We start from the raw sequence: 13006 nt of genomic DNA, 5'->3' as shown, positions 1-13006 counted from the left end.
TATCGGGACATAACATTGTTCGGGAGGGCCAATGAAAGTACTGTTTTTATCGTGGACAACCTTCTGTACAATTATTTAAATCTATTCCTCATTCCTGGCAAATTTCATGTTCGGTGACGAATTAAAAGATAAAAAGACAATTCGCACCTGATACATCAATCCATGTTGGTTTACATAATAGTAACCATTTTACTGTCATTGTCCGATAATTTCTTTCGTTCTTCTTCCTAGTGCTATCCGTGCAGTATCAATGATGCTTAAAATCATGCCGCCTTATGCAGAATCGTTTTGACGTATGCATAGCGTCATGCTAAAGGCCTGACTACTGGAGGAAACGTATGTTAGTCGAACTCTTTTAGTATGGCACTAATCGCGCGTCAGAAATACACTGCATAAGGCCCGTTATGTTTATAACTGTTATCGGAAGAAGAAGACATTCTTTACAGTGACTTCATAGGCCACTACATCTTGAAATATGGCGAAACAGGGCAACATATTATTTGCAGTTTTTTTTTTTTCCCCATTCATTCATTCATTTGAACAGGAAACTGGAAACATCAAAATTCTAGCGTATCAGTTATATATAAACTTGGTGCACACCTGTATAGGCTCTCGTATCCCTTAAACATTTTTTACTCAAAATAAACAAATATAAAACTGCTATGTATTAACTACATATATTCTTCCAATACGAAAAATCAGTATTCGATACCATATTTTAGTACTGGATTTTGGGATCGAACCAAAGATACTTCTTGCTCGAAAAGTATTGATGATGCAAGAAGTTAACAAGTAGTCATTAAGTGTACTAACTCAAGACTAACTTAAAAGTGGGGATGTTCCATAGTAAATTATTTAAATAAAATGAAACGCTTCGATAAAAATGTTGCAGAAACCAAATTATAAAAACGTAATAATAAAAATTATATACAGAATTAGGTTAAAGGGTGAGTGAGTTAAGGAATGCTCTGACATCTTGGCATGGAAATTTTTTAGTATTTTCCTGGAATTAACAGAGTTCCAGCCATCCAATATCAATTTCATATTCCTATTGGGGAGATCCATTCAAAGTCCATGAGATCCAAGGTTTAGGTCTCAAAGGATCTGCGTCTGATCCCTCTCTACGATACGAATGAGTAGCCAGCACTAGCTCTGGCCCTAAAGTAAGATAATTGATTTCGTTATCTTAAGTTTTTATATGGCGACCAAACGTTTCATAGACATGATTCTTCCTAGTTCCTGGTTGTAGCAGACGATGTTAGGTGCTGAGCTAAGAAAGGTTAGGTCGACAGAAAAGTTATTATTTAAGAAAAGCTAGCGAAGGGGTAGTAGAAGAAAAGGGAAGTGTTTCTTCCGTTTATTGCAGTCTGTCTGTACACATGAAATACATTAATTTGCGTCTTCTTGTGATGCTCTGATATACGTAAACAGACTTAACTGTCATGTGCTGGTTTTCCGGGAAGGCTTATGTTACGAATAGTCGGATCGAATCGAGTCAAGGCAGGTCCCAATACCACTAAACTCCCACACCAAACTCGAAGTCAAAATGGTAAGATCTCTGATGTGCAAAAATTTCATATTCCTGAGGGAGTTGATTGGAAACTGCTGCGCCACTGATTGTCTAGTATGGCAATACTCGATAGCAACTGGAAGAGGTGGTGAACTGTAATGTCGAAGTCATCTCAAATCTTCAGTTCAGGCGTTGATCTGTTGACTGGGTGGTCATTCTTCTGGTAATTATGCGTATAGTATGTACTGTATCATGTTTAGCTAGGGGCGCCGGAATATATTTTACGCGAAGGCCGGGGAAACAGAGACCGAAAAAGTTGAGAACGTGAACTGTACAGTTACACGAGGTGTCACGAAAGTTCAGTAATTACCAAAAAAAAATTCGATGAGCGTCGTACAGAAAAGGTGTTCAATTAAATTTTAAACCATCGGTGTATCATGAAATTTTAGAATTTAAAAATCACCAACGATTTAATAATTAGTTAAAACCAATTTTGAGACAGGCTGTAGCAGACAACGTCTCCAACAGAAACAATAATGTTCAATACTATATTACAGAGCCACTGCTTTATCGAAACATAGACGCTTAGATCAGTGGCGTATTTACGATTTCATCAAGGGTGTTCAAGTACTCAATTTCATTCAGGACAAGCGTTTTTCTAAATATAGTAAATTTTATTTTTCCATATCTTGCTCCAGTGGAGGAATGGGGGTAAATACTGAAAACCTCCCTGGCATATGCCAATGGCTTACACTACTATGATTTCTATTAAACAATTGTGCCGTCAATCAAAAAAGGTTGGGGATCATTTGGTGCGAGCTATACTTCGAAGAAATAATATACTACATGGATAAAATCAACTAATTATGAAATTTTATACTTTATACTCATAGAAAAAGAGTGAATATAGCAAATAATAATGAAAACTCCAAATATAAAAGTATGAATGATCAGGGATCATCAGCGCATAGGGCGGCCCGGGCAACTACACTGCCCTTGAATTTTTAAAATATGTATGGCCAAGTGCGTCATCCGATAAAATTACGATGTTCTAATCGATTCGATCACAGTTTTTAAATGATCATCTGCAGGACATCAGAAAATGCAGCATGGATAAAAGTATTCCAATTATTCCCTCCATCAGCGTGAGATTTGCGACTAGGCAAACGGTCTAGGCCCGCTGAGCTCAGGACCGCAAGAAAAAAAGAAAAAATCAACCTTTGGAACAATATCATTAGTGGATAGCGTATCATGAGGTAGTGCAGTGACGGCGAATGGGCCTTCGATCATAAATTGCCTAGGCCGCAAAATACCTAAATCCGCCATTGCCCTCCATCTACGTATATATTCAGTGTATTAGTTAGTCCCGCTGTCCTTCAGTTTATCCTGTAATATCCTTGTAGATAAATTGGCAGGTGGGTGTGTAAAGTGCGTTAAGTCAAAAGTTAGTATTTTAGGGAAGTCGCTTTTGAAAGTTCAGGTAGCTATAAATCCAAAAATCCGGTTTTGGGTTTCAGACATAAATCCAAAAAACAGTCTTATTAACATGAAGGGCTACTACAGCTAACCACTTTCCCAAAACCGGATTTTGGATTTATGTCTGAACATTCAAATGCGATTTCCCTAAAACACTAATTTTTCACTTAACGTACTTTATACACCCAACCGCCAATTAATAGTGTTGTAAAATTCAAATTGTATTTTCTGAGCAGTCTTACGCAAGCGATAGCTTCCTGCAGCGGCATAGCGACGTAAAACTAAAACATTAAGGTTATTTATTTATTTTTCAATACTAGTTCAACTTGCTTTGGTGTGGAAGCAATTAAAGGGAAAAGAAAGCATCAGAGTTCGCTGAAAATGATTTTATTATATGCTATTAAAATCCATTCAGGTGACTTGCACACAATAGTGAGAATAATTTTGTTAATGAGCTGTTAACGAATGTTTTCGAAACAGCTCTTCCCGCTGGTATATTGGCCAGTCCGTGAGCCATTATGTACGTAGTTCCGGGTTCGATTCCTATTCAGAGAGCGTTGAAAATTCCAACGCATTACGGTGGTTCCAATTCCACCTTAATCTGTAGCTCCTAATACAGCATAAACTTGTTCCTAAAAAAGGGATGCTAAACTTCGTAGACATTTTCGAAGCATTGTACGTTAGGGATTTCATAATATAGTGTACTATAAACACACATCCAGAGCAGGGGCGGATCCAGGACCGACTTCTGGGGGGGCGGTGGGTTGTCATACTGCTACTTTTAAGGGCTCCAAACTTTGGGATGAGTTTTATTTATATATATAAAATAAGAAAGTTTCCTCTTCTGAAGGGGGGGGGGCGATTGCCCTGATCCCCCCCGGATCCGCCCCTGATTCAAAGAGAGAAAGAGAAAACGCTGTAATCACCTCACCTCTACTGTCACTCTCGCGAAGGCGAAATACACAATAGTGGTAAAGTTGCTAATGCAACATCTGAACTTTCCGCTAGTTTCTTTTGTAGGATATTAGACACACAAACCGACAAAATTAGTAAAAAGAAATCGTTCTTCAACAGCATGTTATAACAATTTAACATTTTATAGAGGAAACTCGAAAGGTGATTTAAAATAAAAATAAACAACAAGAAAGTAGTGTGCTTCTGACACTTACAAATCTATCTTAAAACAAACTAGACTGCCAACCCTGAAAAGACGAAGCAGCTCCCGTCTTCTGACAGGCTCTACAAAGCGAGTATTTATTTGGCCCATTAATTGAGCACAGCTCATATTTCTACGCTTCTATACGTTGATCCAAGGAATATGGATCTAACACAGGGATACTGTTCACGGTTCTGCGAGACGGTCAACGATATGTCTTTGTAAAGAAGGATCTATTTTCGACTTGAAAAATTTTATATATATATATATATATATATATATATATATATATACAGTGGAGTCTCGTTAATTCGAACTTGGATAATTCGAAATATTGGATAATTCGAACAGAAGTCCATTCCCCTTGAAAACTGTATTGAAAACAATAGTAAAAAAATCGTGGATAAATCGAACTTTTGAACCTATGTTTTGGATAATTCGAAGTAAATACAGTTGAAAATTGTTAATGTTGGACAGATGCAAACAGAGAAATACAGTTTTAACGTGTTTTCAGTTATCCAGATGCAGCCATAAGGAAAAGTAATACAAAAGATAAATAGAAAATCTATCTAATTATAAAGATGAAGGTGAGTTGGGGAAGAAGTAAAGATAGAGAACGTGTGCCAGTCTCATCTTGTTTCAGAATTGATTGAAAATTTAAGATGAAGTATTGATAAAGTCAACCAAATGTTATTAATATCATATTCCACGCAGTACATGAAATTCAAGATTTATTGACCGTACAAAAACAATCAAATTTAAGCAAATGAGTTTACGACTTCTTAAATTGAGAACAGAATATTCAAATTGTTACTGGTGTTTAATTGTTTGGGCTATTCAATGTATGTTGTAGTGTTGTACGTAAATATATTTTCCATTGTACACGTAGTTTGAATTATGTGGAGTCAATGTCGTTTGTTAGTTTGCGATATTCGATCACGCAAATAATAAGCTGCTTTAAAGGTAAAGTCTACATCATATGAATATGTTTTTGATGCACAATACTTTGGTTTGTTTGTTGTTATATATGTGAAAATGAATGTTGTTGGTTAATTCGAATTTTGGATAATTCGAAGTTTTTTCGTGTCCCCTTGGACTTCGAATTAAAAAGAGTCCACTGTATATATATATATTAGGTTAGAAAAAGACCTAAACTTAATGCACTTGAAATTCTAACAGGTTGACGCTATCTCCTCTGTCTCTCCTCAAGCCTCGCTACTGCCGGTGGGAGCTCATGTTCGAACTCCACGTTACGCAGCTAGTTCGCGTTTCATAGTCCCGGTGCTGAAAAAGAACGTGAAAGCAACCCAACCACTTTATTATGGCTGCGTTATATGCAAAATCAAGGAAACAGATTCTTTTCTTATACCATATTCTTTATAAATAAAAATTCAAGAGATTTGTCATTTGCTATTTGTTTCCAGAAAACCTCTACATCCGGGGATACACGTTGAATGTTTCAAGTAGTTCCACGATTAACAAAAAATTGGCTACTTACCAATGAATCCTCCCTTGGAAAGTTTCAACACTTTTTTTTTCTTTCTTTGACGTTTCGGAACTCTCAGCTGGTTCCTTCTTCAGTGGCAAGGTGAAAAGGATTAAAGCGGAAAGGAGATAAAAGGAATAAAACAAGAAATACATACCACTATATAAAGGTAACGTACAAAATGGATCCAGAAATGAGCAGAACAGAGTGATAAAAAGGAATGAACTGAATCAAAGAAAACGCGGTGTCTATGTTACGTCACTGTTGCTAGATTCAAAGTATGCATCAAAGGTAGGTACCCAAGTTCGATCAATGTTAACAGTATCAAGGTTTAATGCAGGTTTGTATTTGTATATATGAATAAAAAACGATTCCTTAATTTCCTTTTTTTTTCTCTCTTCTTTTTTTCTGAACTTATTATCTTAACCTCTTTTATATTGTATGAATGTGGTTTTAAATGGAGCGCCAAACCCGACATGCCTTCTTGGGACTTTTTTTTTATTGTCTAACATGTTCTTTAACACACGTGTTAATATTCACGTTTTTTTTTTTTTTTTTTTTTTTCATAGAAAATATGTTGGCTACCAGTTTGAGAGGTTATTTACAGAATTATTTTCAAAAACACTATACAATCCAACTTATTCTTTTAATGCTAGAAAGGCTATAAAAAAGCATTCAACTATTGTTATTTGTTTTTGTTTGTTGGGTGACCCAACACTATGATTTAAAGGAGTCATTGTTTACGAAACGTACCACACGTCAGTACGTCACTGAAACCTATGGCATCAAAACCTAAAATTTATTACTAAACAAAAATAAAATTTCTAAAAAAAATGTAAACATTAAAAAATGAATTGTTTTAATAAATTCATTTTTTTTTTAGTCTTTTACAATATTTTATTAAAAATTTGAAAATATGCTTTGGAATTAATTTCATAAATTTACAACAGAATTTTTTCTGCTTCAAACTAAACACACTCACATTTCGAAAAGAAATTACATATTACGGAAAAAATATACACAGGACTTTACTATATGAAACTAAGTTCAGTCAAAGCAATTAGTCAAGAATCATTTTACGTCACTTAGAATATATACACTGCGATAAATTGGCCAGTCGGATTACACGGAAGCGCTGATGTTGCTTTTAAAAAGTTCAGTTTTTGTGCGTAGTAGAACTGTAAGTCAGCACAGAGTATACATACATAATCAATGCGTTTGTTCCGACAGGCCCTTTGTCAAGTTTTATTTGAGGAAGTATGGAAACGTAACCGAACTGAGTAATTATGTTAGGACTTGTTTTAACTTAAAATGGTGCATAGTATTTACATTAATTTGAACGTTTCAGGTGTCATTCATTCCACATTATTTACCAAACCTAGTACCACAACTGAAATCACTATTGTCAAAAATACAGAAATCTTGTTCAACATTCAGCCTGAATCCCACAACTATTATCAACAGTACTTGGTGAATAGAATACTAATAGTTCATAACTTTCAGTATCCCTATTAGCTGAAAAATAGTACAGTAGATTGTCTGAAACTGGTGTATTCAGTCCTCCAATTTAGTCCTTGATCATACTGTATGCATTATACTTAAAATCATGACTGCAAAATGCACTACAATAAAATCCCAAATTTTAACTACGCCTTTTTCCACTTCAAACGACCAAGTGCTAATTTCGAATTTACTGTTTATCTAATTATTATTTTTAGAAGTCCAAGAAATAAGCCTAATATTCCGGTCGACTCTACCTACTGCACACTCACGTTAAGTGAATAGAGTCTGTTCTAACATTATTCAATTACTTTTTAATATTTCCTCATAAAATTAAGGCTACACAAAGCTAAGTTGTATGTAAGTGTAGAAAAATGTATGACTTCTTACAAAATCAAATCTACAATAATATACGTATTAAATTCCGTCCTATACATATACAAATATCAGGTATTATATATAGTGCATGACCACCTACCATGCACTGAAATAATAACAGCTTCGGAAGAAATTATGTATATGAAAATAACAGTACTTAAAACAGAAAAGAGGAAGATATGGGAAGTATTATGTTTTATAAACACAAAATAGTTCAAATCAGTGGCATACATACACACCACTTTCACAAACGATCACATATAAAACACACCAAAGGTAAAATGAAGTCCACTTCTCACTGTGACTACTGATACAATTATCAGATTATCATCAACTTTTCGCACTTGAATGTTAACTGAGATCATTATAAAATAGCTGTCCACTAAAAAAAATAACGCAAACCATGTCTGTTATTGATCTTTTTTGCTCTTTTTGTCTTTGATGGAGATCACATATCGTTGAGCTACTGTAAGTGCTGGTGAATAGCCATCTGGATACGAGGGGTCCTCGAAAAGCACTTCATACTCATCGGTTGCCGTAGCTGGAAGTTGGTTTACTACAGCCTTATAAAAGCATGTGGTTTGGGGATATAAGGCCATCACTGAAATGAAGAAAGAAAAAAAAATACAATTTATTGCATACTCAAGTAAAAATTTAATAAGTTGTGTGGTATAGTTTCAAGCTTTTCGCTCCTTGAAGAACACAGAGGATTCTCAACCGAACAAATTTCAAAAATAATCCTTTTATACACTAAAAAGTTTTTTTTTCTTTTTGCGCGGGAGGGGGGGGGGGTAAAATTAAGAAATGAGACTACTAAGTATGAAAGTTTCTGAAGTTTTTCTGGATAATATCAGAAAACTGGCTCGCTACAACCGATTATAATCAATCGTGCAATCCATAACACACGAAGAGTGAAAAAGTGACTAACTGGACCGTGACTCGAATCCGGGACCTCCTGCATACCGTGCCGATACGTTAACCATTACGCCACCCACTTTGCTTCCCAGAACAGCCATTCACTCTCTCACTCTCGAGGTTGGTGCTCTCATTCGGACCAAGAAGGTTGTACCACACACCCCTGCTGTGATTGGACAATCCTGTGTCCATATACCGGGCACCTTATGACGGTTGTGATTTCATATATACTGATGAAAGGAGGAAACAAGAGATTTTCGCACCTATAGAGGATCTGGTGTGTAAAAAAAATCGGTTGTTGTTTAAATAGAAGTTTTATGGAAATTATATTCTTACGAACGAATACGCTAATTCTCCCCTAGAGGCTTCGGCCCGCTGTGCACCACAGCAAGGGTCTATCAACCTTTTTTCACTATATCATTTAGCGGCAGCACGCGTACCACATGTTAAGAAACCATGTAACATAGGTTAAAATTGTGCTTAAAGGAGCAGTTCGACTTAGAAATGCATTTTTTACAATTTATTTCCATTTGTAGAGTTGAAAATTCTAAAAGGAATGGTGTTTGTTTGATCGCGATACATTCAGTCGTTAGCGAGTAACAGAGGAAGAAAGATCTTGTGATGACGTCATAGGTGGGCAACGAGCGAGAGCAGGCTTACATACTACACAGTGCCAAGCATTTCGTTTGTGAGAGGTGCGGTGGCACGTTCTAAGTGCGGTTTCCTTTTCCAGAACTGATTGCAAAGACTTACAAATATCATCTGCATGTAGAAAATGATATCTGATGGTGGGCTGTACAAACGTTTTTATAATATTATCAAACGTATCCTATAAAGCATGAGTTCAGCGTTTCAAAAAAAAAAAAAAAAAAAAAAAAAAAATCGAAACCAATGTGTCAATAGATGGCGGACGAGATTGCTGCAACACCTAAGTACCTTTTCTTTAATCATTCGATTCCCAAACATAAGTATGTTCATTTTCACGTTTTGTTGCAATTTTTAACGCTGACCCTATTAATTTTGTGCTTCTAGGTATGTACAGGAGCGTAACATATGAGGCAAAAATGAAATAACATCTGTAAAGTTTGCCAGAATACGAAAAAACACTTCACCGGTTAAATTTCTTTTATTCTCATAGCTGTCCGCGGAACAACTCTCATCACCCGTTTCATCATCATCGTCACATGATACAGAAAAATTAAACGATAGATCAATGTCTTGAGGAACAGTCATTTCCACTGATTCCTTCTACAAGCCGGTATATTTCACTCCCTAATTCACATTGTATAGCTTACTTCTAAAGCAGTATCTTCAGAATCATGAGTGACATCGTCTCTATTACCCTCTAATGCCTCGTCTTGACTACAACCATCAATCGCGTCTTGTACGATATTTGTACGTTGGTAACTGGACATAGATCGGTGCTAGTTCAATGGCTCAGATTTTAAACGTTTCAATAATATACTTGGAACAACATTCTTTCTCAGTTTGCGTGTAAATAATTCTCCTGGCATTAGCCAGAAGTGGATCTAGACGGTAAAAACTCAGGGAGGGGGAGTCAGAACCCAGACTATGTTTACTAAAAACTTTCAAAAATATCTAAATAATAGCTTAAATCAATTTTGTCACTCAAAAACTGGGGGGCCTAGGCCACCGGCCCTAGCCTAGATCCGCCACTGGCATTAACTTTTCTTTCAATAAACTTGACTTCTCGAAGGCAGGCTCTTCAAGATGTTTGGAACACGAGTGATTTTATTTGGTACATTTTTTTCCCATTGATTTTCTTGGGCCATAATTTATATTGATCTGGTGATTTCTCACGACTTAGAATCATAAGAAAAGATACTTTACGTCCTCAGCTTCAATTGCACAAGAATTACAACCGAAAACACAGTAGGTGTTAGGCATTTCTACTTCACTTCACAGACACAGCACGCACTGTACTAACACGTGTTTTGTACTTCACACTAGTGTTTCTTTCAGAAAAAAAAAATAAATAAAATAAAATAAAATCTGGCGGGGGGGAAGGGACACTTAGTATTCGGAGAGGCACATTATTTTTACACAATATTATTATATTTATTACATTATAGACGTATTATTTTAGTCTCCTCCGGGGATTTTCTCAGAGCTCTGGGAGACAGTGCCACACTAAAAACATGTCTGGAAGAAACACTGTTTCGCACAACAAACGTAATTACTGCTCTCTCTCTCTACTCTTTTTTTTTATACTAATGCTATAGGAAAAACAACTAACAAAAACTTCCCTCAAGAATTCAACACAGAGCAAGACTGCTAACAAATCCAAAACACAATCTATTAAATCCAATGCACTATTAAAGGTTTATCAGCTGCGTGCAAGAGAGTGGTTGCTGACTCACATTGAGTTTCTCACGTATCCCACCAATGACGTCAGCATTTACGATTCATCAAAAACAAATGCCTGTAGAAGCTGAACGAGAAGGCCTATCAAGATATAAAAAAATACGGGTCTCGTTATTTTTTGTTTCTCTTTCTATTGCACCAAACTTGTTTTTAACTCGAACTGCTCCTTTAATTAATACTTCTAATTGTTTACATTTAAATAATTCATAATTCTTTTTTAAGTTTGTCTATCATCCACTTTCCCAAACTCCATACCATATTTATGGAACTATTCAAAGTCTTCCGTTATAAATAACGTCTATTCTTACGAAGAAATAATTTCTAAGCTGACAACACAGACATCTTTTTCCTAACTTTTGTTTTTAAAATGGGGTGTCTTCAAAGAAGTTCAACTAGTTTATATTTTGATGTGTCATATTGAACTGTTTCTTTCTTATGTATGTAGTGTCTTCTTGCCTTAATGCATATAAATGCCGTGTTATGAGCATTGGCGGATTTAGGTATTGTCTGCTGTGGGAGTGATTCTTCCGAGGATTAGGAATATCCCTCAGTCGAGTGGGGATCCAGGACCTTTTCCACAGGAAATTGTTAATATAAAAACTCGATTTGTGAGCATTTTAGTGTATAATTCTGAATAATAGAGCATAAGAGGATATATTTTTAATTTAATTTAATTTATTTATTTTAGAAAGTTGTTGGCTAGGAATCAAAGTCTCTCCATGCCTCCCCCCCCTTTTTTTTCGATAACTAAACAGAAGCTCTCCAGTGGTTTTTAGTCATTATGAATAGAAATGCAATCTTATAGGCAACATACTCTCACTGTATTTCAGCATTTAGATGGAACATATCGCCTCTGCTTTTTTTCCACTTCGAACACTGATTGAGATAGATGGCATTTGAATTTTTCTGAAAAACCTAATGGATACAGTAAAACAGAAGAGGAGAATACTTACCAATGGATCCTTTAGGGAATAAGGCATGTGGATCAGTGGCAGGATTTGCCCTCATCAATGGCAACGGAACCACTCGCCGGCGACTCAACGTGTGTCGATCCTTCTGCTCCTCATCTATGTCATCCACTTCATATTTATTTGTACTTGTATTGTAAGAGACAACCTCGGCCAAAATCCAGTTTTCATCCTCCTCCGGACCCTTCACAAGAGCGGCCACCATGTCACCAACCTGCAAATAAACAACAGATTTATTATTATTCTGCAAATACATAAATAATTACAAAAGAAAGAAAAAAATTCCGATAACGTTGGCTTTATGACGACGAGGAATTAACGTATTGGATACCTAAAGAATCTTTCCTGTAAACTCAAATTGAGAACTTTCTTTCGTTTCTACAAGTCAAGAAAATTAATACTGTTATTTCTTCTTTCTTGGTAATTTTGAAGTTGGGATATATTGAATTTAATTCATGTATCAAAACAATCAATCCTTTTTTTGTTTTTCCTTGTAAAGATCACTTCGTCCACAAAACGAAAAAAGTTTTTTTTTTTTATTTTTTTATTATTATTTTTTTTTTAATACACTTGAAAAATAAGTTTTTCTCGAACTATTACTCACTGCAACGAAAGGTGAAAACGGTTTCCAAAGACATATATTTTAAACTTCGCATATTAAAACAAGAAATTCGAAACTGAAAACTGACTTCTAAAACTTAAAGAATTGGGCTCCAGCCAGTTAATTGTTCATTTTAATTCGTGCCACTGGACAAGTATCACTAAATCCTGTTCCGTGAATCTAATCAAACAATCAGAACCACTTCGTGCATATAAGTGAATGTCACATCACGTATTACAAAACATGTAGTTACTCTTTTTTATTTTTCTTACTCACTTACATTTACGTATTTCTCTAAAAATACTTCAAATTAGCAGTACTCTTTTCTTAAATCAGTACTAAAAATGGAAACAAGTTTCTGTAAAAATTTATATTGTATATTTTACGTTTTATTAAGAATGTTGACGAATCAGCACGTTGCATTAGTTTCTTTTTTCTTTCTTTCAATAAATTATCTCACTATCATTTGACTATATTTCAAGATGGCTCTGTCAACCTGAATGTTTCAGAGCTACTTTCCTGCTATTTATTTTTTCTTTTTTTTTTCGTAATTATTATTCTACTGATGACCCTACTTACAGCGAAAGAGTTTATAGTGACACTATTTAGAATACAAGATCTCAGTCTGTGT

General features: G+C 35.4%; 1 protein-coding gene across 2 annotated transcripts in view; it reads right to left on the bottom strand.

The window, feature by feature from the left end:
- Window positions 1-6413: 6413 nt before the first annotated feature.
- The window catches only part of Sgf29 (SAGA-associated factor 29), a 28909-nt gene continuing 22316 nt past the window's right edge, over window positions 6414-13006 (bottom strand). For both annotated transcript variants that reach the window (XM_081742285.1, XM_081742286.1), the window contains exons 6-7: window positions 11760-11988; window positions 6414-8107 (exon numbers count right to left, since the gene is read on the bottom strand). In XM_081742285.1, coding sequence (XP_081598411.1) covers window positions 7917-8107; window positions 11760-11988 — 420 coding nt within the window. In that variant the 3' untranslated portion in view covers window positions 6414-7916. The remainder of the gene's footprint in view (window positions 8108-11759; window positions 11989-13006) is intronic.

Source organism: Thermobia domestica, chromosome 16 (genome assembly GCF_964235325.1).
Source record: "Thermobia domestica chromosome 16, izTheDome1.hap1.1, whole genome shotgun sequence".
Classification (NCBI taxonomy): Eukaryota; Metazoa; Arthropoda; class Insecta; order Zygentoma; family Lepismatidae; genus Thermobia; species Thermobia domestica.
Note: the sequence above shows the minus strand (reverse complement) of the source record. Positions and strands in the feature narration are given on the sequence as shown.